This window comes from Solanum stenotomum, chromosome 1 (assembly GCF_019186545.1).
Source record: "Solanum stenotomum isolate F172 chromosome 1, ASM1918654v1, whole genome shotgun sequence".
NCBI lineage: Eukaryota > Viridiplantae > Streptophyta > Magnoliopsida > Solanales > Solanaceae > Solanum > Solanum stenotomum.
This window is the reverse complement of record NC_064282.1, coordinates 28,303,613-28,324,463: the sequence shown is the minus strand read 5'-3', so window position 1 is coordinate 28,324,463 and position 20,851 is coordinate 28,303,613. Positions and strand designations below refer to the sequence as shown.

The following is a 20,851-nucleotide window of genomic DNA, read 5'->3' as shown; positions in this document are numbered from 1 at the left end:
TGTACATAAGTTAGTTATATTAAAAGCATGAAGATCCTTATAAATATTGATTGAATTTTTTTCCCTTCACTAAAATACTATATAATAGATAAAATTATCATTTCTTAAATTATTAATGAATTATATTTGTAATGTTTAGAATTAAGGTACCATAAAATACATGATAAAAGGTATTAAGAGAATTAATAATTAAGGAGACTTAAAATATATGATAAAATAAAAATTTTAAAAAAATTCAAAAATATATGGTAGAGTATTTGAATGAAATTCTATTTAGATTTGTTTATTTGGCCAGTAATTAATTACTTTGGTCAATATGGATTGAGTGTAATTGAGGGCAACAATTACACTCACCAGATATGAATTGGTGATCTTAGAAATCACATGACATGCATGATATTACTATATTGCGTTTTGTGTACGACATTTATATTGAAGCTCGGCTATTTTGAATTCGTGTTGTGTAGGGCCTCATTCGGAAGGAAGCGCTCTTTGTCAAGGATTTTTTCATATTCATGGCTTGACCAAGAACTTCTGATTAAGAGAGGAATAATCCATCCACTGCACCACATCTTTTGGTGATAGTACTATATTATGTCATCAATTACTAGAAGTGCGACAATTACACGACCTATAAAGTATATTGTGGTTACCAAACATCATGCCCTTAGTAGTTTCGTAATTGATTCATCCAAATTAGTACTCTCCCTGTCCCTAATTACTTGTCTACTTTCGAATTGACATACCTATTAAGAAAGTAATAATTGACATAGTGAGTTTACCGTTTTACCCCTATTAATTATGGAGTGGATGAATTAAAAACTTAAGATTTTCAAGAAGCTATACCTTTTTCAAAGGAATTAATTGAGGGTATGATAGGTAAAAAAAAATTATCCTTTCTTGATTTGTCAAAATGAACAAGTAATTAGGAACAACTAAAAAAGGAAAAATGAACAAGTAATTAGGGACAGAGGAAATAATATTTAAGACAAGTGAGTATTAACTTATATAATTAAATTCACTAAAAATCTTAATAAAATTTGATTTGAACCTATAATTTTAAAATAGTAAAAAAATTGCCTGTGTTTTTAACGTGTTCTTTTTCCAAGTAAAATACACTAGATTTTATCATAATGAACTCCGGATTATCTGTTATTGCTAATTTTTCTGCTGAATAATAGTAATCACTACTTGGTCTTTCCCCTTTTTCGTAATAATTTTTTTTTTTTAGTCTGTTTCATAAAAATAATAAAATTTATATTTTTGATAATTTTTAAACTATATTTTATCGTAGATAATTTATATTTATACAAACTTTATACTTATTTTAAATTATAAATATTCAAAAAATATTTTTTTATTTTTGTTTAACTTGATGGCAAATGAAATAACATTATATAAATTAAAACAAAGAAAATACAGTATTATAAAGAAATCCATATTTTTAAGTGCAATAGAAAGGGATTAGAACATTCTAACCCAGATTTAAAGTACAATAAAAATTGACTGGTCTGCAAAAAAGAGTTTTAACTGTTTAAGGTTTATGTGAGTAAAAAAGTATCCTTTCTTCTGATGGGCGATACATATAAAATTAAATTGTTGCTACAAAACAAAAAATAGGAAGATGCCTCATCTGTCTGGACAACTGGCAATGTTGAACAATATTTTTGTACTTTTACATTAATTACCAAATATTTTAAAACCATACAATAAACCTTTTATGTGATGAAAATAATAGATACCTACAAAAGGATGTAGTGGTCCTGTTATAATATATCCAATCTTATGTCGATCTGATTATCATGTGAAATGAGAGAAGGGATTGTGCTTATATATATTTACTTTTCGTGAGTTAATTTGATTTATTTTTATAATTAAATTAGATTAAATTAGTTTAATATTTTAAAATTAAAATTCAGATATTCAAAAATTATATGAAAAATAATTATAAATTGTAATATTTTCATATCGATATGATGAAAAAATATAGCTTAAAATATTTATTTGATTCTCGTAATAGAAGTATTTTGATACGGAGAGAGTAAAACTCAATTCTAACTTGTCTTCTTATTATACAAGCTATGGCCTATGTGATCTTGTTTGGATAGCAAACATGTGAACATGTTCATGTATGACTATTTTTATGAAGCACATTTTTATATATAAGTACAATTATTGAAAGATATTTGTTTGTATTGCTAAAAATAAATAAACATGGAATCGTTTTATCACGACCGTAAGTTATGCCATAGTTTTGATTACATATCATACACATTAATTAATCAAGATAAAAATTAAATATATTTAAATTGTTCATCAACAAAGATTAATAATTACTTCCTCCGTCTCATATTAGCTAATCATTTTATTAAAAATAGTTATCTCATATTAATTGATCATCTTACTAAATCAAGAAGTATTAATTAAAATTTTTCTATAATAAATTTTTGAAAGTATTCACATTTATTTGTAAGATTCCTAAGAAGTTCTTTAAGAAGTGAATTAATAAAATTATCTTCTTATTTATGATTTCTTAATATGTGTGTAAAAAAGAAAGTGATCAACTAATATGAAAGGAGGGAGTACTAAAGATAGAGGGTTGAAAACACCCATGAATTTGATGCAATTTACTAATTTCGTCTTCAAACTATTACAACTTTAAAAACATCTTTTTACTTGATTAACTAAATTTAAATACACCTTTAATTTGTCACATGACAAAACAAGTAGTCTCAAACTCTTGTAGGAGCATGTAGCTTTTAATGAAAAGTCAAGATCTAAATTTGGGTAGAATTTAGGATGTATTTCTCTCGTGTTATAAGTTTGATGATGTATTTAAGTTCGTTTAATTTCGATATTTCTACGTATGTTGAATGTTTTTCACTTGTAGTAAATAAAACAAAAAGAAGAAACGGCTAAAAGTGAAAAGTTGCATTAATAACCATTGCCTAAGATTCCAAAAGACAGAATCATCGCCATGGTGGGTCCCATTCACCCTCTTCTTCTTCTTTTCCATTTAAATAATAGCCGTTTTCCCTTTATTTTAGTAACTCTAATCATTTTTATATTGTTTTTTATTTTTACTTACTATATAGTTAATTAAATAATTAAGTACAATTTACTAACTAAACTGTCTTTGAACAAACTCTTCCTTTTTTAATTACTTTTCAAACGTAGATAGAAGTAAAACAAAATCCAAAACTATGCACTAGAAATTAAAATCATTAATTAATTCTTTAAATTTGTGACCAAAATGAGAAATCACTCACTCAATTTGTTTCACCAACTTTGCTTTTTTAATAATCTCTTTCCTACTTTTTTTTCAACTATTTAATTATAACTTTCCATATTTCAGATAACAAAAATAAAGAATATGTTTTATGGTATATTAATTATATCTTTACTTAATATTCTTTTATTTTTTTATATTTTATGTCAAATAAATTGAAATAGAAGGAATACTGGTAGATACTACTTACCTTTGAACACAGTAGAAACACTAATTAAAATTAATGTGTTGATTAAAAGGTGAGATTAAGTGACCAAATAGAGACAAACGGTCAAAATGTAGACAGGTAGGATCCATTTGATGAAATGAACGGCGCTGATGTGAATAGAAAGATGAGCATTCCAATTTCCACACAAACTATAAATTACCCTTTAATTCCATTTGTCTTTTAATCAATCTTCTTCTTCTTTCTTCTTCTTCTTCTCTCTTAATCAATCATTTCTCTAGAACTTTCCTTGATCACAATTGATTCCGAATTTGATTTTCACTGAATTCCGCTTTGTTCAAGTTTTGCTGATTTGTGTTCAGTTTCTAGTTTTCTCAAAGGTTGAATCTGTGAGTTGTTTTGTTAATCTTGAGATCTGATTGAATTTTCGGTGGTTATAAACTCAATTTGACGGGCAATTTTGATCGGAGTATTGGTAAAGTTTTCGTTATCTTCATTTAATTTTTTTATTTCTTTTTTTGTATTTATTTATGATATGATATAAATGCTAATTGAATGAAATAAACAAAGAATATCGACGAGTTTAGTTCATGTGGCTAGTTATGATTTTGGATTTTGAGTATTTTACAAGTGTCACGTAGTTGTTTGTAGCTGCATTTATACGCTTATATATATGTGTGTGGATTTTTTTGAGGAGTTTATGATCTGAGAATTGTGTGTTATTGGTTTGTGGTTGTAGGATTTGCTTGAAATTGGTATTAAGGTTTCCAAAGAGGAAACTTGTTTGAAAAATGGTGTTTGACTTTGGGACGCTGGTGGCAAGTTTGAACAGATTGTCAACTTCTGATCATCAATCTGTTGTGTCGATTAACTTGTTTGTTGCGCTTATCTGTGCGTGTATTATTATCGGGCATCTACTCGAGGAAAATAGATGGATGAATGAGTCCATTACTGCCCTTGTTATTGTGAGTTCGTTTGGTTGATACTATCACTATTTTGTGCTTTTTGTGATATATGATGAACTGATTTTTTTCTGTGTGTGGTTGTGGTTCTTGGACTTTTGATGACAGGGTCTTTGCACTGGAGTTGTCATTCTACTAATAAGTGGAGGAAAGAGCTCACGTATTTTAGTCTTCAGCGAAGATCTTTTCTTCATTTACCTTCTTCCGCCTATCATTTTTAATGCTGGGTAAGTTTGCATTTAATATATATATTATCTTTCCACGAAACAAGATGTTTAGTCCATAATGTTTCTGTAGCATTCTAGATTGCAGTAACTACCCAATGACTGCTTGTGAGTAACTGATGCATTATCTTGAATGCTTAGACCTTAATTTTCTGAAGGGGAGGTATTTTTTTGGTCAATCTTGTTCTTAAGCTTTGTGCAATGCAAACTAAGCATGGTATATAAGTGGAGAAGGGTAGAGGGGTGAGTCCATTATCCCGAGTTTTGAAAGCTGCAGATGGTCATATTTGTCAATTCATTAAATAAAGTATTTCTTGTTCAAAGTAACAAACTTAGAATTTGTTAATTGATGTTTAGACGAAAACAGATATGTCGTTAGTCTTAAGTTGGTTAGCCCCTTACTCAAAAGTTGCATCAAAACACCCCCTAATTTGATATTACTGATGTATACTATATATAGCTTCTATGGAAAACATTTTCCACTGCCAACCAAACAAGGAAAATAGTATTTCTAGTCATACCAAACACACACTAATGCCCTTTCCTTTTACAATGTTGAAGTTCTTGTGGCCTTGTGAACTCATTGACTTTTAACAAGGCAAGCTACTCGGTAGCATGTGATATTTGTTTGATTTGACTAGGGTTTAAATTGTTCAAAAGGATTGCAATGAGTTAATTTTTCTCCATCTTATTATGTTCCTCAGGTTCCAGGTGAAAAAGAAATCATTTTTCCGCAATTTCAGCACTATCATGCTTTTTGGGGCAGTTGGCACCTTGATATCATTCATTATCATATCATTCGGTGTGTATTTCTATCCTTTCCATCCTTTGTTTTTGTTTCCCTGTATAGGAAGTTTCATAGCATTTATTAGTAATAATGTCTACATGATCAGGTGCTACTAGCATTTTCAAGAAATGGAATATTGGAAACCTTGAAATTGGAGATTACCTTGGTACTTCCTGCTGTTTCCTCTGTGCTATTTCTTTCAAAACTTTGATTGATAACTTCTCTGCATGTTTCTCATCTGTCTCTATTCGTTTCCAGCTATTGGAGCAATCTTCTCTGCAACAGATTCTGTTTGCACCTTACAAGTCAGTATTAGTCATACTTAATAAAAAAGCTGCAAAGTCGTAGCATTTTAGGTTGGTCAGACTAGCTGCTCTCTTACTGATCAGGCATATTCTATTTGGAAAATGTGTAGGTGCTTAGTCAGGATGAAACACCCTTACTGTACAGTCTAGTTTTTGGGGAAGGTGTTGTGAATGATGCCACATCTGTAGTTCTGTTCAATGCTGTCCAGAACTTTGACTTATCTCATATCAACACAAGCAAAGTTCTGGAATTAGTTGGAAACTTTCTGTACTTGTTTGCGTCGAGCACCATCTTAGGGGTTGTTGTGAGTCTCTCTCTCTCTCTCTCCGCACATGCTTGTGTATCCTTATTTGTGATTTTTTTTGTGCGCGCGCGCGTTGCACCAGTGACACAAGACTGACATTAAACATTTCCCTGGTGCAGACTGGTCTACTGAGCGCCTATATAATTAAAAAACTCTACTTTGGAAGGTTCGTATATATTTGCTCTCACAAATAAACGTCCTTTTGAATGCTCTTCTTAGGTTAGTTGCAACAGATAAATATTTGGATACATATATATTAATCCTGAAGTTGTTAAATTGGTTTTGTGCAAAAGACTACTCAAGAAAATGGACTGCCGGTGTCTTCTTAGAAATTTTTGTTCTCTTAGATTGCACAATTTTAAGCTTACATGATAGATAAGAAAGATGTCTCTTCATTAAGGACTTGGATTACTTACTTCTTGATGATCTCCAGGCACTCTACTGACCGTGAGGTTGCGATAGTGATACTTATGGCTTACCTATCATACATGCTTGCTGAAGTAAGTTTCTTGACTAAGTAGCTGGTTAACATTTTTTCCTTTCGAAAAGAAAATTAATCACTTCCTTTCTGGGAAATATTTATCTTTCTATAAAGTTATCACACTGAAAGTTTGAAACTATGTTGATTGCAGTTATTCTATTTAAGTGCAATCCTCACTGTGTTTTTCTCTGGGATTGTGATGTCTCACTACACCTGGCATAATGTGACTGAGAGCTCAAGAGTCACCACCAAGTATGGTTGTACAACTTTTGGAATACTATTGATGGAATAATGTGTTCAATTGCTCCTATTTTCGCCCATAAGATGGTTTAATCCTAACATATCATCTTCATCTGTTTCCCAGGCATGCTTTTGCTACATTATCATTTATTGCTGAAATATTCATATTCCTTTATGTTGGTATGGATGCTTTGGACATCGAGAAGTGGAAATTTGTAAGCGACAGGTGAATTTCGATATCATTGAAGTTGATCATTTACTATTTGATTATATGCAAGTGGAAAAAGACTTACATGATTGATGGTTTTTTGCTTCAACTCTTTTTGCAGCCCACAATTATCAGTTCAGGTTAGCTCCATACTGTTGGGTCTTGTTTTGGTTGGAAGGGCAGCATTTGTTTTCCCCCTGTCATTTTTGTCCAACTTGATGAAGAAGTCTCCGGAGGAGAGGATTAGCTTTAACCAGCAAGTATGTGCTAATAACCTGTTAGTTATTGTAAAAGTCCTTCAAATCATATGGCCTCTCGTTATATCCCTTTGCTGATTTTGCAGATTATAATATGGTGGGCTGGACTTATGCGAGGTGCTGTTTCAGTGGCTCTTGCTTATAATCAGGTAAAATACTAGTATCTGATATAACTCTGGTATCAAATTTCATGGATTATTTTTGCACGTTGCATATAGTCTTGCGTTTTTTTTTTTGACTGATTCCTTAATTTCATGCTTGCAGTTTACCAGGGGAGGCCATACTCAGTTACGTGCCAACGCCATAATGATCACAAGTACTATCACTGTTGTCCTTTTCAGCACAGGGGTAAGATATCTTATCTTTTTGTATACATTTAACAAACATACATTAAGTGGAGAAACATACACCAAAAATGTGCTCCTTTATGCTCAAGAAAGAAAGTTTTAAGTATCTTGGGTCTGTAATCCAAGGAAGTGGCGACATCGATGATGATGTCACACATCGCATTGGGGTTGCTTGGATGAAATGGAGGCTTGCCTCTGGAGTCTTGTGTGATAAGAAAATTCCACCTAGACTTAAAGGTAAGTTCTACAGAGTGGTAGTTAGACCAGCCTTGCTGTATGGAGCGGAGTGTTGGCCAGTCAAGAACTCACATGTTCAGAAAATGCAGGTTGCGGAGATGAGGATGTTGAGATGGATGTGTGGGCACACTAGGAGTGAAAAGATTAGGAATGAAGTTATCTGGGAAAAGGTGGGAGTGGCCTCTGTGGTGGACAAGTTGAGGGAAGCGAGACTGAGATGGTTTGGTCATGTGAAGAGACGGTGCGCAGACGCCCCAGTGAGGAGGTGTGAGGGGCTGGTTGTAGAGGGTACGCGGAGGGGTAGAGGTAGGCCTAAGAAGTATTGGGGAGAGGTGATTAGACAGGACTTGGCTCAGCTTCACATTACCGAAGACATGACTCTAGATAGGAAGGAGTGGAGGTCGCGTATTAAGGTTGAAGGTTAGTAGGGCTAGCGTGTTGTCTATCCTTGCAAGGGTAGGGGTTGTTAGCGTGTGTAGTAGTCCTAGCCTTTCACTTGCAGTTCTTGTCTGTGATACCTATAGCCTTATGTTGTTTAATGCGTTTCACTTCTCTCATTGTTTATTGATGTTACTGTCTTCCTTTGTTGATTATATACTATCTTTTGTATTGGATGGCATGTTTATACACTGTTTTCCTCGCCTTTTACTTGGATTTGATGTACTTGAGCTGAGGGTCTTTCGGAAACAGCCTCTCTACCTCGCACGAGGTAGTGGCAAGGTCTGCGTACACTCTACCCTCCCCAGACCCCACCTAGTGGGATTTCACTGGGTTTGTTGTTGTTGTTGTTGTTTATGCTCAAGGATAGACCATCTCAAATTTTTTCTTCTGGAAACTTCAATAAAATGCTTTCAAACAAAGTTTTAAACCTGGCAGGCTGGCAACAATATTCCTCTAGCGCTTGTCTGATGCTTCTCAACTCGTGAAAGATTTAGAAACAACTTTCCAAAATTCATGTGTTTGACTGGTTATTGAATTAGCAAAAATCCTTGGAACCTAAGCATGTGTGGCTTTAAATATAAACTACAAGCCCCTTAGTTGAGCTCTAATATTGTTATGCTGGTCACGCTGGCCCCTTCTGTTTTTTTCCTTTACAGGTTTTCGGGTTGATGACAAAACCTTTAATTAGATTATTGCAACCCTCATCTAAACACTTGAGCAGAATGATCTCTTCTGAACCGACGACCCCAAAATCCTTCATTGTGCCACTTCTTGAAAGTACACAAGACTCAGAAGCTGATCTGGGCCCAAATGTACCCCGTCCCCACAGTTTGCGGATGCTCCTATCAACACCATCTCACACCGTGCATCGTTACTGGAGAAAATTTGACAATGCATTCATGCGTCCTGTTTTCGGTGGACGAGGTTTTGTACCTTTCGTTCCAGGATCACCAACTGAACCAAGTGGTCAATAATTGCATTGCTGGATATGCAGATTACAGAAAATCATTTCTGACTTGGGAGAGGGAGGGAAGATGGCAGTTTTTCGGTTTGAGGTTTTGTTTACTGTTAATAGCTTTTGGGTGTTGCTATGTGGTTAAAAAGGGCTTGTCTAGTTTTTAGATATATTCATTTTTCAGCTGAGTGCTGGCTTTTGGTCATTGCTAACAATTTCTATCTGAATTCCTTGGTTTTCTTTTTTGGTTAGTAATTTATCAGAACACCAAATAGGTGTATATTCTGTTAAGGCATATGGGCATTAGCTACAAAAATTATCTTGTAAAATCCTTCTACTGGTTAGAATTTGGTTCATCATATGTAGAATTCACAATGGTTGTAACATTCTCATTGCTCAGTAAAGTTGCTTAGATACACATTCCTTGTGAACAGCTCTTTTGGAAATTTCTTGGTTAATTGATAAGATATTAATGTCGTGGATGAGTTTTTTCTTTAATTATATCCCTTCCTTATACCACTTAGCACGCATCTGATACAAACTCTTCAGCTGAAATTTTAGATTCTGAAACTATGATGTTGGAATATGATCATATGCAGAAATTCAAGAAAAAGCACAATGAAGTGTTGTAACACAATTATTCACAAATTTCAATTCAAGATTATACAATAAAAAATGTAACCAGATAAACATTAGTATATTATATATGAAATTTTTGTAACATGCAAAGTTGTTGAAACAAAAACAGCGTACACACTAAGAAAAATACAACGTGACGTGTTGAACTTGAATGATTATGAAAGTATTATAACATGCACATTGAATGATGTAGGATAGTTATTTTGATTTCAAAATCAGATGATTAATAGATATCTTAAATAGCAACACTATGCTTATTTAATAAATGTTAAACTTCATTTTTAACTATTTATTAAGTTTTATATAATAATTTGTCTTCGATTGTGTAGGATATATTGTTACTGCTATACAGTTGTAGATTCAGAAAATAACTCATCATGACAGCGATTTTTTGAATTTTAAATAAATGATGAGTGAAGTATTCAGATAAATTAGAGCAATTTCAACCGTTTATAATGAAATTTCTCATTTTGTATATATGCATTTAACATTTATGAAAAACATAATGATAAATTTTGACAAAAGTCCGTATAATTTGTTCTACCAATACCAAGAGCTTGCACACAGTTGAAATATAATAAAACATGAAAAAGATTGAAAAAATAGATATGGCCGTTGGGGAACTTTGAAAGTGCAATAAATAAGGTAGATTTAATAATAAAAGAAGATCGTGTAAGGGCGAAGTAGGAGATAGAATAGTGAAGAAACATGGGAGAAAAAATTTAGAAGAGAAAGTGGATTGATTTGGAGCGAAGGCATAATTTATGGAGATAATTAAAAACTCTATTTAAGCTAATTTTACTAGTGATATATCTATCTGATACAAAATTAGTAGTATTAAATAGTGAAAGAATAGATAATTGATAGTAGTTATTTAATAGTGTAAGTTAAGTTATTACTCCCTCCGTCCCATTTTATGTGGCAACATTTGACCGGGCACGGAGTTTAAGAAATAAATGAAGACTTTGAAATGTTTACCAAATTGCCCTTTAAAAAGTAAACTCTTTTTTCTCTCTCCTCATAGATGTATTGGAGTATTATTTTAAGATTAAGTGAAACCAACAAGGATAAAAGAGGAATTGTACCTTTATAAACTTACCATATAAGAAAATGTGACATTCTTTTTGGGACTGACCAAAAAGGAAATGGTGCCACATAAAATGGGACAGAGGGAGTAATAAATATGGTATGCATGCAATATGCATATCTAATTAGGTAGTTTTTTCATATTTTTTCTACTCTTTCAAAATAACTAGATATGCAATTAATTGCAAAAAAAAAATTGTCCCGTTTGGCTCTTGAGTTAGAGTTCGAACTCACCTCCTTTATTCTATTTCATAGCCTCTTCTGTAGTCTCAATCGGAATAGCTAGGCCAACAATCTTTTTCTTTTATTAGGAATAATCGAATCTGAAAGAGACGCACCAGCAAGAGGTCTGAGTAACTATTTCTTAGATTGACAATTTTTTATGTTATAAACCTTGAATCGCTTCTCATCATCACTTATAGCATCAATCTCTTCATTTCTTTCTCCATAGTCTTATAGTAATGTTTTAGTCCATATTTTTATGAAAATAAAATTAATGCCCAGCTCAACATTCATGCACATCTCCAGCTGACTGCTAGAGATGTATTAAAAGGGAAATCTTCAAAGAGAACTCCAGATGACTAGAGGCCACAGTTCGAATCACACTGCACTGCACTAGTTCAAATCTCAACAGTTTCATAATTATATGGTTGCCAGTTGTGGAAAAAAAGAAGAAAAAAGTGAAATACAACTATTACAAAACTGAAATATTATTTTTTCCTCATGAACTCCACTTTTACATACTCATTTTGAAAAAACTCGTTAGGTTGACAGCTATTAAATGAATAAAAAGATGAAATTGTCAACATGCTGAAGACATTGTAAGTTCCTAAACAGTTACAAATATACCAAAGCCAAGCAAAATCCTTGTTAAGCACGTACAAGATACCCAATGGTGAGACAAATCAATGCAACCATGCAAAGGAATAACGGGGGAAAACCAACTTGAGATCTTTTTCCAACACCCTTTGTCTTTAGTAATGCCTGTAAGAAATGACAAATGCCAAGTTTTAGAAGTTAGACACAGCCTTGAGGTCAATCTGATCCCACGTTCATATGCAGAAGAATTAGTTGAAGTACTTTTTAGCTTTTTATTCAAAACCAGCAAAAGAAAAGATTACTTGGTTTCGATGGGACTTCAATTCATTATGAAGTCACTTCAACTCAATGTAACGTTTCTCAAAAACATTTCAATCATTATTGTTATTAATTGAGCAAGTGATTTTCCTAGACATTTTGCAGCATTGAGTTTCATGGTGGCAGAATAGCCAATGATCTATATCGTTTCATTGGGAGGAACTTGATTTATGGTCAATGAATCAATTCTTTTCAAAGTTTTTGATTGCAAAAGATTGGAAAATGCTGTTCTTTCTGAGGACACTAATTACACCTCAACTCAGAAAGCAAAGCATAAAATGAAGAACTTAAAGCAAAATTCTTCTCTGATTAGGCTTGAGACGGACAACTGATTGAGATTCGAAAGAAAACAATATCTAGCAGGACTCTACTCCATTGTAATATAAAGGAGCATACATATTTTCTGAAAAAACAACATCAACATAGACTTAATCAGCATAAAATGGAGATAAAACTCATAAGAGAAGTTGCATTTCTGCCTGAAGCGCAAAATCGACATTGCTTCAGATTCTAAAGCAACTCTGGCAGGATCATTCAATTCTTTGTTTATATATACGTAAGATGAGCATCCTAACTGCTTCATCGAACTTCTTTATCCACATAAATGGTCCTAATTGAACTTTTTTGGAAACTGGTAAAGTTGGCTATTATTGAACTTATCACTCAAAAATTTCTTGAATATTCAAAAGTTGAGCTTTAGGAGGTAAAAAGATTCTGCAGTTCCCAATTCTTGTCAGTTAGCAGTAGGAAAATCAACAACAAATAAACTCCTCATTAACCTGGTAATGCCCTTTAAACAGAAAGGAAATCAAACTGATAGAAGTAGTTACTCCTACAACCTGGAAGATTCATTATCTTGGCTTTCTTTAAGGAGATATTAGGATAATAGCAGCACAGTTTGTTAGAGAAAAGCACAAGATATACCACAAAGATTACAAAGACAAGAGACAGGCATAGAGAGCTTTAGAGACTAACCAATTCTTGCTTCAAAATTTCCACGTCTTTGAAGGTACTTCGCTTCTCTTCTTTTAACTTTGCAATTATGCATTCAGCCTGCAAGGAAATTTTCATCAAGTTCCAAACTCTTTGTTTGAGCGCCAAGGGTGTGTTGGGTTGGTTGGGGTTTGGTGGGGGAGGAGGAGAGAAACAAAATCTGTAGGCTTTAACAGTTGATTACTGACTAAAACCAATACGGGTTCACTATCGTGATAGTGCATAACCAAATATACTCAAATTGTGGAGTACCAAGAATCTACTACAAGAAGACTAACCTCAATAAGCTGAGAACCCAGTGAATTTATCTTAGACTTTAGCTCCTCAACATCTTTGGATAGTGACAATTTTGTCTCCATGTTCAGATGTCTTGATTTAACAACCTCAACCTCATTGGCATTAGACTCCCTGCTCTTAGGAGAATTCAACTTGACGTCTTCCGCAGTCTTTGCCAATCTTGGCTCCTCTTCTTCTGCATCAAAATCTGCACCCTTGTTGTTCTCAACCACCTGCATTGAGAAGCAATTGTCGAATAGATAGTCACAGTCCAAAAAATTCTCATTACATAAACACCTTTTACACATACTTGACATATTGTTTCATCAATTCCATCAATATTGGACTCGGTATTTTTTGCAAAGTTCAGATCTTTGACGTCTGCAATGTTACCCAATCTTGGTTCCTCTGTTTCTTCCTCAAATTTAATATCCTTGTTGTTCTTAACCACCTGCATTTGGGAAGAAAACTTCTACAGCTGAATTATCACAGTTTCAGAAAAGGAAATATGTCAAGATAATATGTTTTTCTCTTGCTGACAATAAGCAATGACCATCCGCCCGAAAAATTTAATGTCATCAAAGTTTATAACTGACCTAAGGGTATGGAAATATGCAGGGTAAAATTGTGACCAACCGTAATTCACTAGTTGACATTCTCTATGATTTTTATCAGATAATTAAATAGCCAAATCCTGGAAGATACTATTATACAGATTAGTAAAAGTGATGATAACGCCACTTACAGTTTGAGCTGGAGGAAGGTTTTCAACACCACTTGGGAATTTTTCCTGTTGCATCAAAGTCTCAATAGATGCACCTTGCTTGGAAATTCCATTAGCTGGCTGCAGAACTGGAGACTGGGGTGGGCTAACCAGAACAACCTTTAATTTGCACTCGTCAATATATTTTCCATTGTCTTTGTTGAACTGGCAAAATAAAAAATAAAAATGAGAAACTATAAAATAGTAGATTCAGATGACGCACTGCAATTTTTACCATGCTGGGTGGAATTTCCTCTTCATTAGTTCCAAAAGGAACAACCGTGCACTGAATCAAAAATTTATCCTTGCATTGCATATCAGATGGAGCTGTCCTCTGAGCTTGCATTGTAACTGCATCCAAAGATAAAGTCAATATCAGAAACTGAAAAATGTAGTTTTGACAGGGTCTCAATCAACCAGCACAAAGCAAAAGTTCGACACAACTTTTGCTTGGTTGGACTGGTATTTGAATTCATGCTCAAATATGACAGATACTATTTTCAGGGTCAACTCTGATTTGACATATCTTGTAAACTCATCTTGATAGGTCAAATCACCAGAATCCTAAACTGCCAATATCAAGCATGAACATTGAAAGGATAAAAAATAGTAGAATGAAACTTCCTCTCACATGTTGCTGATCTCCAGACATTGACGTTTACATCACTAAGAAGATTCAGTAAGCAGGAGCACTAACAGAAGCTACATTTATTTACAGCAGTGTCGTCGCCACCAAACTCATAGATGACTACTCACTTGAAGGAAGATGCTTAGCAACACAAGGATAACCGACTTAATCATTGTCAACGAATCTGAACCAGTAAGGGAAATTATATATACCTGTGAAGTCATATGTTGACTTTGGTTTGATAACACCTATATTAGGCCGGACACAGTATTTCTTAGGTGATGTGGTCTTCACCTGAAAAAGAAAAAAAACCTCTCTTAATCTCAACAAGGAACAACTGTGCATGCATCTCATCTCGAAAGAGTTTATACGAATGCTTGGTTAATCATATTCTCAACAAAATTATCATACCTTGAAAGCTACATATTGGTCTGTGATATTAGCTATGTGAACTGCACATGAACTTTGTTTCTTCACCTCAACTAAAACAAAAGATAAAAGTTAGAAGGACATCCTTTAATCCAAGACAAGTACAAAATGAGATAATAGGTGCTTATGAAGCTGAACTCAAAAATAAGAAAAACATTTTTGATGAATCCTAATCTGCTCGTCTCTAAACTTTAACTCTTTGTTAAACTGTCTTCCTCCTGAACCATGAAGGCATTGTACCGAACATTTCTTATTTGGCAAAATGTCAAATAGTGATAGTATGATAGGTAAGGTAGTTACAATCCAGTAATTACTTTTTTCATCTATCAACCCAAGTAGTCAGTAGAGCATAAGAAATTAAATAACTTCATAAGTAATTGCCTTTGCAGTACTGGATACCATTACAAGCAATGTGAGACACACACATCTAGTAATGCCAGAAGAATATAAAACCACAACAGGCTTCCTCAGCTTACTTTAGATGAAAACCAATCACTACCACTCAGAATAGTAGTCCATATCAAATCTAACACTGTACATTGATTCGATTAAATAGCATGTATTCTTAGTTTAGCAGATGGTGATGCTTTCATAATCATATGTTTAATTCAAATGCAATTGAAGGAAATCAAAAGTACTTGCCAGAAAATGTCAAGTGCACCCCATATTTTCTTTCTAATTTCACTCACTACATTGTAAGGAAATAACTGCAAGGTTTCAAGTACTTACATGTGAACTTGAGTTCACAAGGTTGAATCTCCACTAGTTGTGTGTTTATCATTATTCTTCACCTGCATCCATAGTAATACAATACACATGATTTATCCGGGGAATAACAAGTAAATCAACAAAGCAAAACAGTAAACACCACAAAATTAAAAAAAAAAAAAAAAAGGAAGAGGGATGGCCTGAGGAAAACATAATCAGGTACTTATAGTAACATACCTTCAACTTAACAGATCCAAATCAGAATCAATTATTCACACTGCCGGCTTATCTGAGTGCAAAATAAATTTATGCATCAAAACATTGCTTTACTTAACACACCGTCAATATACATAATTTCTATTTTAAGTCTTTAAGCCAGAAAAAAAGCAGGCAAATTTTGAATCGAATGAATCACATTAGTACAAAGTTCAAATATAAGTCCAGTATTTGCCAGTGATCACTCAAGGAATCCACAAAACAAAACAAAAAAGCAACATCAAAGCCAATGCTTACTTACTTACCGAGAAGCATCTAATTTTATCAAGTTCCTAAAAATTTATTCTTCAATTAGGTGAAAGTAGGTGATCTTAAACACTTGTAAGAAGAATGTTAGTATGCGTAATAGTAAACTAAGGCGGATCTTTCTCTCTTACACTCACTCACTCACTTTGCATCGACTGATTTCAGATTCTGGTGCCGTTTGGTAGAAGTTATAAGCTTAGGATCAGAGAAATCGCATTCGTCAACTGAAATTCCAATTTCAGATGCAAAAAACTAGTTTAACAAAGTGATCATACAACAAATCAACAACAAAAAATGAGTAAATAAGCAAAATCAAATCTAATTATTGCTTACAGATGTTCAAACTCCGAAGACGAAATCGCGCAATCCTCCAGTTCTGGTGAAAGCCAATGAGAGAGAGAGAGAGAGAGTAGGTGATCTGAAACACTGAGGAGAAGAAGAAAGGGAGAAAAGTAGTTGCAAAAATGGGGAAGACTTGAAGCGAAAGGGATGTAGGAATGGGGAATGAGGAACGGTTAACGGAGTTTATGATGATTTACCGGAGCGCTCCATGCTGCTATTCGCTAATTTGAATTTATTAATCCTTTTTTTCCCCCAAATATACGCATCGATGTATATATATATGTGAGAATTTCAAAATGAGGCTAAATTTCTTCTAAACTTAATAGAGAACTATTGATAATATGTCAAGCTCGATACGAATCAGTATTAGTTTCATGTTTGAATTATTGGTAGTTTTAAAAATACTTGTTTACTTAACTAATTGAATTTAAATATACTTTGACCTTACAATATGAGTGAAATACATCTCTAAATTCTCACAAAGTTTAGTGATATTTTTAATACTTTTTCCGATATTTTACTTAGAGTTTTGTACTCCAACAAGAGTTTTGACATCATTTGTTACGTCATATGACAAATTGGGAGTCTGTCCAAGTTTAATTAGCCAAGTAAACTAGTATTTTTTTAAGACTGTCAATAATTCGAAAATGAAACTAATCATTTACACAGTTTAAGGGTGTTTTAAGTACTTCTCTATTATTATAAATAGCATAATTACATTATAGTCCTTACTATTAGTCAAGTGGAGCATTTATGTTTCTCCAGTTAACGGAGCTACATTGCTACAGCTGACACTAATTTGTTACGTGCCATTTGGTTTGGGTTTAGAGGAGAAATTAGTCTCCAAATAAATTCAGTAATTAATGTGGGTGTGTTTGGTTAGGTTTGAGAAATTTAATTTTCACGTGAGAACCACTAATTTGTTATGCGAATATTTACGTATTATTTTATGTAGAACTAAAACATCATAAAATACGAGTATAGGTTTTTGCAACATACGCATTAAAATTTCTATAATGAAAAACTTAAAGCTTTTAATATAAAGAATATTTTTTCTTTAAAAAACAAATAAATATTTTTGATTATATGCTATTATATAGTATATCAATAGTATATAATTTAGAGTGCAAGTTCAGTAACGTAAAGCATGAAGCTAACATGGAAGGGAGCCTTAATATTCAGGTTATCCAAAAAAAAGAGGAAGTTTCAAGTATATATTGGGTCTATTATCCAATGAAATAGGGATATTGACGAGAATGTCACTAACCGTATTGATGCAGGGTGGATGAAATACATGCTCGCATCTAGAGTCTTGCATGATAAGAAAGTTCCACCCAAACTTAAAGAGTGTTGGTTAGTCAAAAACTCGTATATACGGAAGATGAGAGTGGCGGAGATGAGAATGCTATGATGAATGTGTTTGCCTACTAGGAGAGATAAGATTAGAAATGGTGATCTCTGAGACAAGGTGTGAGTGACTTTGGTGGAGGACAAGTTGCGGAGAGTGAGGTTGAGATGGTTTGAACATGTAATGAGAAGATGTATGGATGCACTAGTGTGGAGGTGTGAAAGGTTGGCTAAGGATGATTCCATGAGAGTAGAGGTAGACCGAATAAGTATTGGGGAGAGGTCATTAGATTGAACATGGATAATTTCAACTTACCGAAGATATGACCTTAGTTAGGAGATTTCGGATGACACAAATTAGGATATAAGGTTAGTATGCAAGAATGATCATTATCTTGATGTTTGCTCATACTAGCAGTTGTAGTATTACTTTTGTAGTTCCATGTCCATCGATTTTTGTTACTATCTATTATTTCTAATACTTCAACAATCGTACTGTTTTATTACAATCCGTTATCTTATTAATATTTGTTATATCTTGTTTTTTCATTATTTCTTTTATGGACTGCTTTGAATTATCTTTTTCATTATTGAATCAAGGGTCAATTGGAAACAATTTCTTTGTTTCTAATATAAGGGTGAGGTCAACGTACACTATAGTTTTCTCGAATTCTAATTTATGGAACTACATTAAGTATGTTGTTGTTGTAATACTATTAAATAGTAATTTGTAATATATGAATCATTCAATCAAAAATAGCATTTGTATTATTACTTTATATTCCTTCTAGTCCAAATTAAATATTTTTTTGTGGTTCAAATGAATTAATTTTTCAAAATTCTTTTCTTTAATAGTGGGGGTTTTCAACTATTTCTATTTTTATGAGAGTTTGAAAAGTAGAAAGGGGGAATATTGACACATTAGCATGTAACTAACCTTTTTAAGGATTGTAAACTTCATTTATTTTGAACACAAAAATATATTTTACTAATACATACATCACAATGCTTCCATTACCATACATACCTTATTCATCATCTCTATGTAATTTAAATTTATTTTTGAAACGAACACTAGGGTATCAAACGGATAAATTGAATCGAATATGATAGATCAAATAAAAATAAAAATTCATATTTAACACGAATAAAAAATAGGTTAATCCACAAATAATTCAGTGCTCTCTTCTTCCTGCCAAAAGGAAAAGGCAAATCTTCCAACTTTGTGAAAAAAGTATATGAATAAACTATATCAACATAAATCCCAAAAGCAAAAGAAATCAGCAAATGGAAAAACGTATACTTTATGTTTACACCAAATAAATAAATTTAAAAAAAAAACATAAATGGGCATACCAAATCAAATAATAAATAAAGTCATATCAAAGCATACTGAAATTGAAATTAAATCTCTTACCACTTAGCACCACAGACAAAATTAACATATTTTAGACTAGACGACATTGACACTTTACATGGGAAGTCTTGAAATATAACATATGTAACTTCTATATGTTTTGTAAAAGATATAAATTAAAATTTAAAATTTGAACCAATCGTTGGAAACTGTTAATAAATTTATCTTAGTTTACATAAAAGCAAAAAGAAATCACTCTCATCTTTTGAATTAATAATAGATTAGTAGCAAAAAGTTGCTGTTTATGACTTTGAGTTAAAGGCATAAAGTTGAGATGGTGTTTTTAAAATCAACTTTGCATTTGATTATCTAAAGTAATCGAGTGCTTTAACCTAAGCAGCTTGGGATCTTCACCCATAATTTTGAGAGGGGGAGTACTTTAAGAGCCTGCTTGGCATTGCTATTGGAATGGCAGAAATACTTGTTTCGAAAAAAAATAAATTTTTATTGAAAAATTATGTGTTTGGAAAATCAGTAAAAGTGTATATATATTTTACTATATAAGAAGAGTGAATAAATTCACTCCTCTTTCGACACGTGGCACCAAAAAAAAGGAGAGGGTTGAACATAAGTGTGAATGTGAGGGTATTTTGGGTATTTAAAAATACCCTCACATTCACNAAAATAAATTTTTTATTGAAAAATTATGTGTTTGGAAAATCAGTATATATATATATATATCTTATTAGTTAATTAACATATCTCATAAGTTGGTTAAATTTTATTTAAGAATTTTATTTTTTTATTTTTATATAATAAATTTTATATTTTATATAGCGTTTATATATAATTTATTTTATATTTCACATATTATTTTACAAAATTGGGAAAAAAGATAATAACATTATTTTTGTAAGGTTAGAAAAAAGAGAAAAAAAAATAACAATTAAAGATTTCAACTCTCCCAAAAAAAGCATAATATTGATTGAAAAATTAAATATGTACATGTTAATTTAATAAAAATAAAATTTTAATTAACTTTTTAATAATAGATATTTAAAATAGTTTCTTTCTATAAAATAATCTTAATATTAAAAGTACATTAATAGTTATCATTTTTCGTAATTTGACTCTCAAAAACGTTTTTAAAAAAAGACCCATCAAACACAATTTGCTTATGAAAAACATTTTTCAAATGAATTAGTCAAACACAAATTGCTAGCACTTTCTAAAAGCCATTTTAAAAATGTACTTCTAAAAATAAGTCGTTTTTAGCAGCAATGCCCAAATAGGCTCTAAGCCTTATAGGGTGGGTTCGTTGTTTTAGGAAAATATTTTTCAATTTTCGTATGTATGAATGATTAAAATTTTTGAAAAATATTTCTTTTAGAAAAATAATTGCTTAAGAATAAGAATAATG

General features: G+C 32.4%; 2 protein-coding genes across 4 annotated transcripts; one reads left to right on the top strand and one right to left on the bottom strand.

Annotated features, from left to right (window-relative positions):
* The first annotated feature begins 3,719 nt into the window (after positions 1–3,719).
* On the top strand, positions 3,720–9,650 carry LOC125849721 (sodium/hydrogen exchanger 2-like). The gene is made up of 15 exons (XM_049529695.1): positions 3,720–3,930; positions 4,195–4,420; positions 4,526–4,644; positions 5,346–5,443; positions 5,535–5,594; positions 5,687–5,733; positions 5,844–6,038; positions 6,158–6,204; positions 6,472–6,538; positions 6,671–6,771; positions 6,884–6,985; positions 7,089–7,227; positions 7,311–7,373; positions 7,489–7,572; positions 8,906–9,650. Exons 2-15 carry the CDS (start codon positions 4,247–4,249, stop codon positions 9,221–9,223), a joined length of 1,614 nt encoding a protein of 537 aa, XP_049385652.1. The 5' UTR covers positions 3,720–3,930; positions 4,195–4,246; the 3' UTR covers positions 9,224–9,650.
* A 2,031-nt stretch (positions 9,651–11,681) lies between these two features.
* Positions 11,682–16,928, bottom strand: LOC125849762 (vesicle-associated protein 2-2-like). Of its 3 annotated transcripts, XM_049529752.1 has the most exons (12): positions 16,719–16,924; positions 16,531–16,609; positions 16,101–16,152; positions 15,885–15,946; positions 15,138–15,208; positions 14,939–15,020; positions 14,334–14,449; positions 14,081–14,263; positions 13,646–13,786; positions 13,338–13,568; positions 13,042–13,119; positions 11,682–11,913 (listed from the first exon to the last, which is right to left on the bottom strand). In XM_049529752.1, the coding sequence occupies exons 4-12, from the start codon at positions 15,934–15,936 to the stop codon at positions 11,800–11,802; spliced, it is 1,068 nt and encodes a 355-aa protein (XP_049385709.1). In that variant the 5' UTR covers positions 15,937–15,946; positions 16,101–16,152; positions 16,531–16,609; positions 16,719–16,924; the 3' UTR covers positions 11,682–11,799. The 3 variants fall into 3 exon arrangements, with proteins under 3 accessions (XP_049385709.1, XP_049385702.1, XP_049385693.1); XM_049529745.1 differs by lacking the exon at positions 16,531–16,609 and having other exon boundaries at positions 16,719–16,928; XM_049529736.1 differs by lacking the exons at positions 16,101–16,152; positions 16,531–16,609 and having other exon boundaries at positions 16,719–16,927.
* Between the last annotated feature and the right edge of the window lie 3,923 nt (positions 16,929–20,851).

Coding starts and splice junctions, on each gene's coding strand:
- LOC125849721 (XM_049529695.1), top strand. CDS start 4,247: ATGGTGTTTGACTTTGGGACGCTGGTGGCAAGTTTGAACAGATTGTCA. Junction 5,444..5,534: donor ATTCATTATCATATCATTCG/GTGTGTATTTCT, acceptor CTACATGATCAG/GTGCTACTAGCATTTTCAAG. Junction 6,039..6,157: donor GCACCATCTTAGGGGTTGTT/GTGAGTCTCTCT, acceptor TCCCTGGTGCAG/ACTGGTCTACTGAGCGCCTA.
- LOC125849762 (XM_049529745.1), bottom strand. CDS start 15,936: ATGATAAACACACAACTAGTGGAGATTCAACCTTGTGAACTCAAGTTC. Junction 14,264..14,333: donor AGGAAATTCCACCCAGCATG/GTAAAAATTGCA, acceptor TTATTTTGCCAG/TTCAACAAAGACAATGGAAA. Junction 13,787..14,080: donor ACCTTCCTCCAGCTCAAACT/GTAAGTGGCGTT, acceptor TCCCAAATGCAG/GTGGTTAAGAACAACAAGGA.